This window comes from Mesocricetus auratus, unplaced genomic scaffold, assembly GCF_017639785.1.
Source record: "Mesocricetus auratus isolate SY011 unplaced genomic scaffold, BCM_Maur_2.0 Super-Scaffold_100013, whole genome shotgun sequence".
Taxonomy (NCBI): Eukaryota; Metazoa; Chordata; class Mammalia; order Rodentia; family Cricetidae; genus Mesocricetus; species Mesocricetus auratus.
In genome coordinates, this window is record NW_024429196.1 from 71,543,445 (window position 1) to 71,558,328 (window position 14,884).

General features: G+C 51.0%; 1 protein-coding gene across 6 annotated transcripts in view; it reads right to left on the reverse strand.

The window, feature by feature from the left end:
- Positions 1–1,037: 1,037 nt before the first annotated feature.
- Sema4d (semaphorin 4D) overlaps positions 1,038–14,884 on the reverse strand; it is a 107,369-nt gene continuing 93,522 nt past the window's right edge. For 4 of the 6 annotated variants that reach the window (XM_040755968.1, XM_040755969.1, XM_040755964.1 and 1 more), the window contains 3 exons: positions 5,639–5,848; positions 2,480–2,577; positions 1,038–1,761 (listed from right to left, as the gene is read on the reverse strand). In XM_040755968.1, coding sequence (XP_040611902.1) covers positions 1,738–1,761; positions 2,480–2,577; positions 5,639–5,848 — 332 coding nt within the window. In that variant the 3' untranslated portion in view covers positions 1,038–1,737. Of the gene's footprint in view, positions 1,762–2,479; positions 2,578–5,638; positions 5,849–8,987; positions 9,016–14,884 lie in introns of those variants that run through there. The other 2 variants (XM_040755967.1, XM_040755965.1) reach the window with 2 other exon arrangements.

Below are 14,884 nucleotides of genomic sequence, written 5' to 3' on the forward strand. Positions count from 1 at the left end.
CAGAGCCCATGAGCAGGGTTCTGACTTCTCATTCTACGTCTAAAGGTCCTTCATGAGTCACCTCACAGGTCCCTGTTGTGGTGCTATGGTTGTGTCATCACTTTGTTAGCAGTCGAGGCCAATGCTGTAGATGGATTCTGCTAGTCTCCCCCAGCCCCCACTGTGCTGAGGATGCCCATGGTACTAGGGTCACAGGAATGAGCACCAAACTGAACCCAAGTGCAGGTGAAGTGCCACTCTTGCTGCAGCTAAACAGAATTCTCTTTTTGGTTTTTTGTTTTGTTTTGGATTGGTTGGCTGACTGGTTGGTTTTTCAAGACAGGATTTCTCTGTGTAGCCCTGGCTGCTCGGTAGACCAGGCTAGCTTCAAAGAGAGATCTGCCTGCCTTTGCCTCCCCAATGCTGGAATTAAAGGCGAGTGCCATCACCACCCGGCTGGACAGGGAATCTTCATAAGTACACTCCCAGGCAGAACATCCACTACAACCTCAAGTTGGTTTGGGGGCATAGGCAGGTCCTGACAAATCCAGACTTCAGGGAAGATATAGGAAGCAATGACAAGGCAAGGGATTGGGCAGTTTATCATGGCTGAAGCCACCCTTCGAATATAACCAGTGAAAAGAATTCATAAAAAACTCCTTTGCAAAGGTATGATGGGGCTGCAAGTGTGGTTAGTGTGCATTGGCCAGATGGGTGAGTAGGGGCCAGGCAGTGCCTCTGCCTAGAATTGGCCTCAGGATCCCTTTTCACACTGGACTGAGAACGGACCAGCTAACCACACACCTGGAAGGTTACCTGACTCACTTGTCCCAGAAAGAAGGGACATTGAGTAGACTGAGCAGGCCAGTGTCTCCAGGGATCACAGAGGGATGTGGCTTTGTTTTGAACAGAGTTGTTTTATGATTGACAAGAAGAGACATGTCTACCAAGATTAAAGGCTGAGTTTCTCTTGGGTCACAACTCCCCAGGTCTCACACACCCAGAAGCTTCAAAGACTGTAATATAAAAACTTGGAAGCACCTACAATACACATTTACTCAGCACTGGCAAAACAGTTTAATACGGCACCAGAAGGTTTGCATAATTGACTTGTTTGGCTTTTCTACCTCAGAAGCGGAGCGCTGACAGGGTAAACATGGGTGGGAACCACTGTGCTTTGGAAAACAGCCCTGTGTTCTGAGATTAGCAAAGAGCAACTTCCTCATATTTAAGGCAAAATATTCTCACATGAAATGTCACCTCTCTATCCCAGGGTGAACCCTGGAACAAAATCAGTGACCTGTTCACTAGGTGGCCACATCAGCAGGCTTGGCTTAGAGCCACAAAACCGGAGCGGAGATTAGCTGTGCTGACCCTGGGGGAGGGGCATGAGTGTGCAGTGAAGTCCTGGGGATGATGCGGGGGTGGCCCCATCAGGTTAGCTGTCACACGCTGCTCTACCAACTGCTTGGTTGCAGAGCCTCCTAACCAGCTCTGCTACCTGTTCCTGCCAGTCAACTGACCCTTCTGTTACATAAGCAGCTAACGTAAAAGGGTCCTGGTCTCTGTCTCATACCCACTATTGGAGTTCTGGCCTAGAGATTCCCAGCCTCAAGGAGGGGCCACTCAGGCAGTGGCCAGTGGCTGTGTGTGGAGCCAACCAAGACCAAAACAGCTTGGTGCCATAGGTGCTGGTGCCTTCATCAGCTGTGTCTGCAGCTGGTGTCAGCTAGGTCAGTTGAGAACTGCCTCAGGTGGCTAGCAGGTATCCTTGCAGCTTTCCTAAAAAAAAAAAAAAAAGCAAGGTTGAGTTTGTGACCTACTAGGATAGGCCCTTCTTGCTATGGGCACAGCCCACCAACTCAGGGTTTAAGGAAAAGAGTGCCCAGGTGGTTTCCCTAAGCACTCGGAGGCCTGTGTGCTCCAGACAGAAAGGGGCTGTTGTCACATGGCTGAGTTGAGACCTGCATAGGCTCTGATGGAAAGGATTGACGCCACTGTTGACAACCTGACACTCATTTAGCACACATACTTAGGCCTCCCCAGGACAGAGCTCTCCACTTGTGTGTGGTAGCTCATCCCAAGGTAAATCCTGCGAAGTGCCTGCTGTACAGTGACTTGGGCCTGCGTGAGGACACCATGCCTGGGGATGCCCTCACTTCTGCAGGCCTGTAGGTAGTAACAGTCCCACTGGGGCTGGGCCGGAGCACCCTCTTTCCATGTTCCGCAGCAGCAGCTAGTCTGCTTTCATGAAAGCGGTGTGTTCCAGGAGACATGTCCGGGGGTTGGGGTAGCCCCGGGCAGCGGATAGCTATGAACTTGTGCGTGACCCACAAACCTCTCTTGGTCCTCTACCACCTTGATTCTGCTAGCCCCGGTGACAGCCCAGAATCCCCTGGGGCAATAGAGAAGCAGAACTTTTCTGAAGGCTGAGAGCCAGAGGGGCCCACTAGCAAAGTAGGGTTCCCTTGTAAAGGCCCCCTGGTAGCCAGGTACGTACCCATGCCTTCCTCCAGCCCTGCATCAGCCGATCATGCTCCCCAGCCACAGTGCGCCATGCAGCGAGCTCCTGGCTCCACTTTTCCTGCTGGAATGCCTCTGGAAGACAAGCAGCGTCAAGGTTACGGCTATAAGTGCACACTGTCCATTGGGACCATGCCATAGGTGAGGGGTGGGTGAGTCCCAATTCTGATCTGCCCTCGTCATCTGTCCCACTGGGGAATCCCCTCACTGGCAGAGCTTGGAGCCAGTGGGTTTTGCATTTCACTAATGGTTTTGCTTTTTTCTGACCCGCTTGACCTTGAACTCACTCTACAGCCCAGGCTAGACCTAAACTGGAATCCTCCTGCTTCAGCCTTTCTAGTTCAGGGATTCCAGGTATGCGCCACCTCACCTCACAGTCAGTGTCTCCATTCACCCCATTTCTCCCAGCCACAGCTGCTCTCCAAGGCTCCAGGGGACCTGATCTCTAGGTCCCATTGTCACATTCTGGGTGACAGAGACCCTGCACATTGCAGGTGAGCCTGTAGATCCCTTCCGTAAGAGCACGTGCCGAAGCTCAAAACTCAGCTCTCACCAGAATTGCTAGAATCCTGGGGAGCCAGCATGGCTGTGCCTTCAGGGATTGGGGGAGATTTCCCTTGCCCCTCACTCTCCATGGTCCCCTAATTGTGCTTTCTGGGTTCTGAAAACAAAGCCAACAGCACATGAGAGTGAGGTCTATCGTGTCCTTGAACTGCTGCTTATGCCACCAGTGTCAGAAGTAATCTCATGAACATGAGCCCATCCAGTGTGAACAGCAAGTAATAATGCCCCGTGGTCATTCAGAATGCCGTGGGAGCCCCTAACTTTGAAGCTCAAACCTGCTGGCCACAAAGGGAGAGGGAGCTAATTCTTCCCTTTGATCCTTGGGGGCCCTGCAGGCTGATTCTGATAGCACAGGTGAGTGGTGCGTGCCCCCCCCCCTTAAGAATCCTTCCACCTTGCTGCAGCTGTGCTGGACCTGGAAACACTTTGGGTGGCACAGATTAATACTGAATCATCCTATAATCCTTGATGCTAGTGTGTGTGTGTGTGTGTGTGTGTGTGTGTATAGAATAGCTTGGGTGTGGTGCTGCCAACCTGTTCCTCATTAGCTGCTCACCTTGGGCAAATCACTGGCCATTGTGGGCTTCTGTGTCAGCATCAGTTATGTCTTCATCCTTGTAAATTAGCTTCTCACTGCCTTGTGCCTCTCTGGTGACTGCAGCTGCTTGCTAGTGCTGCCCTACCTCCTGGTGAGAATTTGAAAGTCCATTCTGGTTCATCCCGATGGACAAGCATCAGGCCATTGCTTAGACGTGGATAGTGAGTTATTGGCATTTTCTCTAGAACCCCCTGAAGCACATCAGGAACATTTTATGTGTAAAACCGTGAAGAGAGTACTAAAGGAAGCTGCAGGGGACCTGGAAAGTGGAAAGCTGTGAGACAGCTGCCTGCAGGACAACCTCACAGCAAGGTCTGTGGCACACTCAATGCTGCGTCATCTGGATGGGGGAGGAGTAGCATGCTAGGGTGCATATGGCTTAACAGACTGCACAACCAGGGGCCACTCTCCCTCTGCCCTAGCACAACACAACGGTCTCTGGGTTGGGAACATAGCAAGCAGACTGAGTGGACATTGAATACGAAGGAGCAAGCCCTGTCGTCTTTCCCCAGTTAAGTCTGTAGATCCCCAACCCAGCTGTGCCTTGCTGTGCCCTGTTTCTTGTTCTAGGTCTGAGCTACTGTGGGGTTTTGATGCCGAGTCCCACCTCTGCTGAGACAGAACTTGTATTCTGTAAGAGCCAGGGGAAGGCAGGGATTGCAGCATGCTCAATGGAAGGAGAACTGTGCCCCACCCTGTTCCCTCACCACCGTGCGCAGTGTCACCCACAGGAGACTTCTGAACTCCTCACCCAGCAGTTCTGACCACTGGCTTCCTGGCGAGCCCCAAGCCATGCAGATGACACTTGGTCAGATCACATGCTTTGAAAAAGGCAACTTGGAGAGAAGAAAATTGGGGAGAATGTGGTCTATCCATATTGTGTAAGACAGAGAGAAGAGTGTCAGCAGTGAACCAGCAGAATGCAGTAAGACCAAAACTTCATTTCTAAAAGACACAATACCCCATTAAGGGTTAGAAAGCCAAGACAAGAAAAATGTATGAGGAAGTAGAAGAGATAAGAGATGACGGGAAAAAGCAAGGTAGCTCCTTAGGGAAGTGGTCCAGCTCGCACATCTGGGAAAAATTTCTGAGCAGTAGATGGAAAATAGTGAACATGGCCAAGAAAATGCCCCAGAACTGGGGGCGAGGGCAAGGACTTCCTATCTAATGGGTCTAGAAAAGCGTGGAACGACCAGGCCATCTTGAATTGTTACTACTTGAGAAAACAAACTCCCAGAGAAAATCAAAAAGGTCTCAGGTGACAGATACAGAGTGAGACTGTCTCAGAAACTTGGGGGGAGGGCTCAGGTGCAGTGCCCAGCCTCATCAGTGACCTCAGATGCCAGAGTGGTGTGTCTGGACTGTGGGCACCCAACTACACCAGCACCCAGGGATCAAGCTTTCAAAATGGTTACTTTCATACCCGTTTTATGAGATATGCCGCAAGACACCCCATAAAACCCAGCAGCTCAATAAAAGAACACATGGAAATCAGACCCTTGACCTTACATGAAGACAGAACTCTGGCCTCAGTGATAAAAGATCCCAAACCAGGTGCGGTGTCCTGGGGTCAAACCCCGGTCCTTAAGTTTGCATGGTAAGTACTTAAGAGCCGGGTCTTCCCAGCTTCTGCTGCCTTAGTAACATCACTTCAGCTTCCCTTGGGGGGAATGGGAGACAGGAAGTGTATAGTATGTGTTGTGTGTCTATGTTATGTAAGTGGCACCGCATGTATAATCGTATGTGGCATGTGCAGCTGTGTCTGGTATGTATGCATGTATGTGCAGGCATACATGCATATGGCACACATACACATATGGGGTATGTTTGTAGTGTTTGTGCATGTGTGTATCAGTTCACCATAAAGCAGTGAAAAGCCAAATCTTCATCTTCCCCAGATAGGTTAACCCTCAAACTGCAGCTATGCATGACAGTCTTTAGACAGGCTAAATAGTGACAGGGGGCTAAACCTACCATGTCTCATCACGGTGATTTGAACCTTTGAGGTCTGGTTCCCTGCTGAGGAGAGGACAGAGCAGCTGTACTCGGTGGTCTCTTGGATGGTGTCCCGAAGCCAGCTGAGCGCATGGGCTGAGCCATCAGGCAGCATGTGGGTCTGCACAGGTACACACATGTCCAGGGCACGTCTGTTCTTCTCCCAGGTGAAGCGGACATCTGCTGGACCTGTGGACACACGGACTCTCTCCACATCTCCACTCAGGACTCGGGAGCTGCCCAAATGAAAGGCCCTCCCGGCCCCAAATGGACTGATAGTGAGTTGGGGGAGCTTCCAGCTCTGTACCAGTCTCTCCTGGAGGGGCGGAGCCACAAAGTTCCACACCTGCTTTTAGCTTTCGGTGGCTTCCTGTTCTGACATCAAGCACCTTTATTCAGAGCACACTTGCATGGCTTGTGCCTTCCATAATACGTGGCCTCAACCTCCCCAGTGAGTGGAGGTGTGGTACCTGTTCTGCAGGTGTCTGAACCCAACTTCCACATGACCTTGAACTCCTGGTAGACCTGGCTCCACCTTCCAGGTGTCAGGATTCCATGTGTGCATCACCTCACCATGCCTGGTCCTTTGAGTCTTTATACTAATTATTGAACGACTAGCCACATGGTGGTATGCACCCACAATGACAGCACTGGGGGTCAACTGCAGAAGGAGGACCCACATGAGTCTGAGGCCAGCACTGGGGGGTCAGCGCAGGAGGAGGACCCACATGAGTCTGAGGTCAGCCTGGTTTACACAGTGAGTTTCTAGCCATCTAGAGCTATATGGTGAGCCCATCTCAAACACAAAAAACGAACCTAAGGTGAGTGTGGTGGCATATATATTTAATCCCAGCACTCAGGAGGCAAAGGCAGATTCTGTTAGTTCAAGGCCAGCCTGGTTGCATAGTGAAACCTTGTCTCAAAAAGAAAAGAGGTCAAGAATAAGACTACCTATTTCCACCATATATGGGGTGGCTGGCTTCAACTTATCTGACAGACAGGGTTCTGGAAAGTGGGCAAGTCAGGGACATTGAGAATAGTGCTGAGGGGGAGAGGCTCTGTGACCCCAAACAGAAGACCCCTAAGCAGGCAGAAGCTAGACCAGCCTCAGACCATGGATTTCTTAGTACCTGGGGGTCGTCATGTCTGGGGAATCATGAACAGGAGTTGAGCTCTGGCCCCAAGGCCAAAACAGTTAGGATGGTAACAGGTCACCCCTCTGTTAGAGCTGACTTATGGGTATACATAGCCTGGGTCTCATAGCTTTGGGCCGTGCCAGGACCGGCTCCACTCCAGCCATCGTGAAGGAAAGGCAAGACAAGGCAGCTACACTCATACATGGTTCACTCCATGGCCCTACCTCGGACTTGGCTGAAGATGGCCTGATGATTTAAGCCAGCCTCGTGATGCTGCATTTTTGTCTGCTACTGTTGTTGGGTTTATGTTGGGCCACGCTGAGCTGGGCAGGCAGGACCCTTCAGTCAGTCCCTGCCACTTTCTCATCACACACACACACACACACACACACACACACACACACACACACACACACGCACGCTCGTGCGCGCAGGTCTGCCGGGACTGGGCTAAGCACCCCACCAGCAGGAACGAGGGCACCTCTTGCTGGGGACCCTGGTCCTTGACCATGCCTACACTTACTCAGCCTCCCTGCTCTAGTTGCTCTGAGGCACTACGCAGGGAGTTTAGTACTTGGTCACAGGTAACAGGTGGGATGCATTTTTTTTTCTTTTCGAGACAGGATCTCCAGGATCTCAATGTAGCCCAGGCCAGCCTTTATGTAGTCAAGGATGCCCTTGAGCTTGAGATCCTCCTGCCTTCACCTCCAAGTGCTGGGGTTATAGGCATGTAGCCCTGAACACAGCTGATGGAGTGTTGAGGATCTAACCTCTGACTTCATGTATGCTAGGTGACCATACTGAGACCCAGCTCCACAGACTGGACTTCTAAAGAGATTTTTAGTTTATTCCTTTGGGCATGGATCCTCCCTTCACCAGTCTTGGCATCTAGTCACCTATATCTGGTTCCTTCATCAGTTAGCCAGCCCTGCGCTGATGTCAGAGGCTTTCCTCTCAAACTGGAGGTGCTGGTAGTGTGAGCCACCGTGTGGGTCCTGGAAATCATACCCATGTCCTTTCCCAGAACAAGTGCTCTTAATCGCTGGCCCATCTCTCCAGCCCCTTGAATTTTTAATACATTTCCCAAGAGCTTGTAAGTAAATGTTACTTTTATAATTTAGAAAGCCACTATCTGAAACAGAATTGAGCTGGGTGACACACCTGTCATCCCAGTACTCAGGAGGCAGAGACAGAGGACTAACCATAAGCCCAAGGCCAATCCGAGCTATATAGCAAGTCCCAAAGTTCCAGGCTAACCAGGGCACATGCTGAGGCTCTGTCTCAAATAAACGGATGGATGATTAGATAAATACATAGATGATTAAAAAGTAAACAAACAAAAACCAGGAATGTGCCACAGTCTCTGAGGGGCATTCATTCCAAAGGTGTTCCAGAAGCATTTGTGGCTACCCATCTGGCTGTAGACTTGTGGACTTTAAAAATAAATTCTATAATTTGTTTTTCACTCAAGTGTTTTCAGTTCTAGCCACAGACAACTCCATGTATTTATAGATGTATATGAATGTGTCTACATGTATATGTACACATACACGTAGATGTCCATCAACTGGGGAGCACAGACAGAGTCATCCCTCAGTATCTGCAGGCATTAGTTCAGATCCCTGAGAACTTCAAAAGACATGATTACAGAAGACCTACACATACCTCCTCCTAAAGACTGAATCATTTCTAGATTTCTTATAATGTCTATCACTATGCAGACACTACTTAAATCACTGTGATACAGTTTGTTAAGGGAACAATGGCATGACATAGGCCTGTACATGTCCAGGACAGGTGCAACTCTGTGGACCTGCATCTACAACATCCACATCCTAGGTGTACACCTGCAGATCGTAGGACCAAGGGCCTCTTGCTACAGAACTACTCAATGCCTTTCATGAAACCATATTGTATTAGCCATTCCTTTGCAGGTGGGCATCCATCTAAAATCAAACTTGAAGAACTAATTCTTGTGGTGTTATAACCAAGGATGACCATGACCAAACCCTCAGGCAGAGAATCCAGGTAGCTTGAGTTGGAGCTAATTCCCAAACCCCATGAACAGGAACCTCCAACTGCAAAGCTCCTCAGTACTGGCCACAAATCCCACACCACAAGGGTCCACTCAAGCACCTATAAACTTAAATATGGCATAACTCAGACATGAGAGACAGTGAAGTGGTACTTACTGCTTGTTCTTTAACTATCCAATTCCTTCTGAGTGCGGAAATTAAAGAGAGGAAAGGAATGTTAAAACCAGCAGGCAGTGCAACCCCATCAGCACTGTGCCATCCGGCACTGGGTGGTGGACCCAGAACTGAACCTATGTGTCACAAGTTGCCCAGACACATCCCATACACAGGGCTCACAGTTTCTGATTTTCAAGACAGGGTTTCTTGGTGTAGCTTTGGCTGACCTGAAACTAGCTCTGAGGGTAGGTTGGCCTAGAACTCAGAGATTCACCTGCCTCTGCCTCCCAAGCACTGGGATAAAAGGTGTGTGACACCATCTCCTCCTGGTTAACACAGATTTTACTCATGGCCCAGCTGGGGGGGGGGGTTGCTGAAGATAAGAGCTGTTTCTGCCTATGGCTACCTGCCCCAAATACCTTTTTGTGGATCTAAAATCACCCAGGAGACAGGCCTCTAGACATTCCTGTGAGGATTTCATCTAGATTGGAGTAGAAAGAATTAAAAAGAAATCCTGGGTGTGGCGGCACACACCTTTAATCCCAACACTCGGGATGCAGAGGCAGGCGGATTCTGTGCTTTGGAGGCCAGCATGATCTACAGTGAGTTCCAGGCCGGCCATGGCTACACAGTGATACCCTGGAGGGCAGGTGAAGGTGGGAAGGAGAGGGAGAGGGAGGTACCGAGAGCACAGACTGAGCACTGGCTGGCATTCACCACACTACAGATGCAGTGTGCTCAGCTGCCTCATGCTCCTGCTACCATGCCTTCCTTGGGGACACATTCTGTGAGCCACAGTGAAACCTTCTCCCCTGGTATTCTGTCATAATGCCAACTTGGACATACATACGTGGGTTCTTCCTGGCATCAAGTCGGTGGATACTAGGCCTCCTGGCCGGGAGGGATTCTGGTAGAGACCTCATTGACCCACCGGTCCCCGTGGACTGTCCACTCTCCCAAAGCCCCTACTCGAGCCACAAAGGCTCTTTCAAAGCTTCCCTCAGCTCCAGAGTATCCTTTCCAAACGACCTAGGACAGTTTAGCAGCGTGGGGCTTTAAGCATACCTTCCTTCACACAGTAGCCTCAGATTTCATGGGTTCCCCCAGCAGCCATATCACATTAGTACACACACTGTTAAGCAGTGTGTACTGCAAGTTCAGACGGCATCTTGTTTGGCCCTTGTTAGCCTGGAGCCAAGATCAAGTACAAGCATGTCTGTTACCTGTGAGGGAGGCTTAAGATCAAGTCGGCAGGAAGTGTGTCAGCCTCTTTCCCTGGCCCTGAGTCACTGTCCCCAGACACCTCATCATGCAGGTGGTCAGGACTGCACCTGGGGATCTTGAGAGGTGACAATTTAGCCACCAACAATGGTTTCTTAGGACTGTGGACCTGGAACACACCCCCGTAATGAGTATGCTGGGTTCTGGACCCTAGGGGACCAAAGCCTACTGCTCAAAGCCACGGATGATGCTCTCGGCTTCCATCATTAGGGTGAATTAGTGAACTGAAGCAGCGGGCAGCCTGACCCTGAGCACACTCCAGGAAGTATTACTAGGCACCCAGTCCTGAGTCTCAGGGCAAGGTTCATGTGATCTTTACCACCCCCTGAAGGACCAGAACCAGGAAGAGGCCCAATGGCTGAGGATGCTCTTAAAAGGTCATGGATACTGGATGGGGGGACTTTCTGTGTGCCCTACCCTCCTTGAGAAAGGAAGACACTCCATCTCCTCCAGCCCCACCCACCTGGCTGCTCACAGAGGTCTCCATGAGTACTCTTCAGCACTGGTGGGCAGGGAAGGGACAGAGAGGAGCCCAAAGAGCCCCTGTCAGCCCAGAGCCTGCAGCTGCCCAGACCCCAGGAGTCCCAGAGAAGAAGTTTCCACAGTCTCAGGGAGCCCCAAAGCTCTAGCCGCTAACGGGCCAGCTGGAGGGACCCCAACATGCAACTGGGGCCTTGCTTGGTAAAAGCAATTTGCTTGTGCCATGAGTGAAGGAGCTGAAGTTACTGTCTTAGGTCAGGGTGGGCTCAGGCCATGTGTGTGCTGGGTATGCTTTTGTGTCTGGAGTGACTGCTGTAGGAATGTGCACATGGCGTGGACTGGTGCTTTACGGGGTGTGTGATTTGTGGCATCGGTGTTCTATGTTGCTGTGTGCCATGTGGTGTGTGTGTCCTATCTGGTATGTGTGCTGTGTGGCGTATATGGTCTTTGTGTGACGTATTTGGTGTTTATGGACTGAGGGAGTAGTATGTAGGTGTATGTGTACTTTGGCATGTGGCGTGGGGTATGTGCATGGTATGTATGGTGTAGTGTCTGTGGTGTGGCTTAAGTGGAATGTATGGTGTGTCATGTGTGATGTGGTATTGGTGTGGCTGTATGTATGGTGTGGTTTATGTGGTATGAGTGTGATGTAGTGCAGCAGATGGGATGTAGTATATGTATATACTACTGGTATATGTGGTGCCGCCGATGGGGTGTGGTATATGTAGTGTAGTATATATGGCGTTGGGAATGTGTGGGACATGTGGTATGATGAATGTGGTATATGTGTATATGTGCAGTGTGGTGTATGTGGGGTGTGTGGTGTGGCATAGCATATGTGTTGTGTGTATGGAGTGTATATGGTGTGGTATGCGGTGTACATGTGCCAACCTATGGTAACTGGCAGCAGAATAGAATAAACATGAATGTACCAGTCATATCAGGACACCTGGGAAGTGACTTCAGTGCAACGTGGGGTAATACAGTAGCTCCAGTCCCTGCGGCACCTGGCTGGGTGTGCACAGGGAGCTCAGTGCTGTGCTGGTCTGCACAGACTCAGATACAAAGGCTCGAGGAAGGTCGTGCCAGGTCCTGCTGCCTTTCCTGGCACTAAAATAGAGGTCCTGCAAGCTCTAGGCTGTGGGCAGCTTGACTTTCCGTGCTTGGGGCAGCTCTGGTGCTCCCGATGCTACCTGCCCTGGTCATCTCACTTCCTTCAGCAGGGGTGTGTCAACACCTCTCAGACCCCGGTGAACACTCATCCAACCCAGATGACATGGAGGCCCTGCCTGGGTGGGAGCGGGGTGGGCAGACGGGTCCTGAGTGCAAGCCTAGCTAGCTGACTTCCGATCAACCCTCTGGGGGGGGGGGAGGCTCCCCAAGATAGCTTGGGGTCACCAGCAGAGCCAGTGTGGGCACCAGGACACAAGCCAAGGACCTGAAATTCCCTGTGTACCCTCTCTTTAAGTTTCATATTCTAAAAATGGCTTGTCAGGCCTTTAATCAGCCTGTCCCAAGCCGCTTACAGCAATCATCATGCAAACAGCTGCTTTTAGGAAGGAGAAAAACCCAGATCATGGTTCCCGACCTGCCCCACCCTGCTCTGGGCTCTAGGATGAGGACTGGGAGAGTCAACTGCAGTCTCACCTGGGACAGCTGCCTCTGCCTCCTCAGCAGACGCCACAGACAGAACCCGAACATACACAGCGTCTTGTAGAAAAGTTGCAGGGAGTTCAGTTCAAAGCCACAGGAGCCTCTGAGCCTCTGCTTCTGTCTGCAGACCTAGGCCCAACCCTGCCACTTGCTCAGGGACAGCAGAGGCCCCTGCATGTCCACAGCACCAAAGCCCACCTGGCCATAACCAGCCAAAGCTTGCAATGCCTTCCCGAGCTGCCTTGCCTCAGTGGAGGACAGGGTAGAAAACAAAAACCCCAGATGTGGTCAGTTTGTTATGACAGGAGGAAGAGGATAAGGGAGGGGGATTTGGTACCCCATCTGCTCAAGACACACACACACACACACACACACACACACACACACACACACACACACACACACACACACACGTTGTTGTACGGGTGTACGTGTGTGTACGTGTATGTGGAGGCTTGGCTTATCAGGAATCATCTTCACTTCTCCATCTTATTCCTAGACAGGGTCTCTCAATCAAACCCAGAACAAGGCTTACCTGGCTAGTCTTGCCAGCCAGCGTGCTCTGGGGTTCCCGTCTCCACTGAGGTTGGAATTACAGGTGGGTCACCATGCCTAACCAGCATTTAGATGGCTTCTGGAGTCATCCCCAGTACTTAAGCTTTCACAGCAAACACTTTAACCACTGAGCTACCTCCCTAGCCCTTGCCCAATTCATTCCGAGGGGCTGGGAGAGGAACACACTCCTCCCTTTTCAGTTCCCGCCCCCACTCCGCACCCTTCTGGTCCTCATGGTCCCCAGCTGTGTTTCCTCGGTCCCTGGCCTCTAGTGTTCCTTTACATCTGCCTGGGAGAAGGCTGATCCAAGTGTATGAAGAACATGTCTCCAGCCTCGTATGGTAGCTGCCAGAAGCGGTAAGGGCTGTGGTGTTGCTGGCAGGGGTAGGTGCAGGTCATGCAGGTCCAGCCTGAGAGCTCAGAGGCCTGGCAATGTGAGTTAACACAGTTTCATTGCCCTGCTGCCCGGGCTGGTGGCTTCCTACAGCTCTGTCTTTGGAGAAGCCCACCTTCCTTCTCACGCCTAGCCTTCCTATCACATGAGGAAATGACTCCCTGCTTCAGAGTCCCTGTGTTGAGATGCCTGGTGTGGTTTCTGTGTATTTAACAGCGAAGCCTGTCTTCCTCAAGGCCCCGGTCATTTACTCTCTCCCAAGCCTGGGGACCCATGTCATTGAAATCCTTGCTAATAGTAACAAATACCTGAGAAACATCTCCAAAACGTGATGCTTTTGGCCACAGGCTGCCTGTCTCCCAGGAACGGGGCCCCGGGTCCTTTGCCACTTTGGATGGACCCAAGCCTGAGCTTCTCCAGCTCCCTTGAGAGTACCCATGAAGAGCTATACGACTGCCCAAGACACAAGCCTGTTGGAGACATGGGATTTTCCACTGGCTACCTGAGGCTAAAATACCCAGCTGAAGGGTTACAGAAATGGCTCAGTAGTTAAAGAGTACTTGCTGCTCTTGCAGAGGCCCCAAAGTCATGGCCAGCATTGGCATTAGGTGACATACAACCATACGTGACCCCAGATCCAGGGCATCTCTTCTGGCTCCCTTCATGCACCCTCTCATGCACACGCGCGCGCGCACACACACACACACACACACAAATAAACAATGAACCTTGAAGTACCTTACTGAAGAACAAGCAGGTGTCTACACGAAGGCTCGGTCCACGGTACCAAGCACAAGAGCAGGACTACTGGACGTAACCGCCTACACCAGGAGGCCCAGGGATTTGAGAGGCCGAATCAGGGGCACTATTGGAGCCCAGGAGTTCAGGGGCAGCCTGGGCAGCCACAGAATAAGACCTCAACTCAAATAGGAGAACCAATCAATCAGCCGTCATCTCCACTGATGACGTCACAGCACTCAGATCCACAGCAACATCTGTCCTCTACGTCAGCTACAGCTTCTATGGGGCCACCAGCTGCCCATGGCATGTTGCAGACACAGCAGAGGACACAGGCCCCAGAATCCTAGAGCTAACAACACCAGCGGCACTTTCAAGTTCTCCATAGCTTTGAAAATTTTTTAAAAATTTATTTATTATGTATACAGTATTCTGCCTGCATGTGTGCCTACAGGCCAGAAGAGGGCACCAGATCTCATTGCAGATGGTTGTGAGCCACCATGTGGTTGGTGGGAATTGAACTCAGGACCTATGAAAGAGCAGCCAGTGCTCTTAACCTCTGAGCCATCTCTCCAGCCCTAGCTTTAATAAAAAAGCAATTTTAATGCAGGGCGTTGGTGGCACAGGCCTTTAATCCCAGCACTTGGGAGGCAGAGGCAGGTGGATCTCTGTGAGCTCGAGGCCAGCTTCGTCTACAGTCAGGACAACAGCCTCCAAAACAATACAGAGAAACCCTGTCTTGAAAAACAGATAAACCAGGTTTGCTTTTTCTTGCAATCAGCACCATTCCTCACCT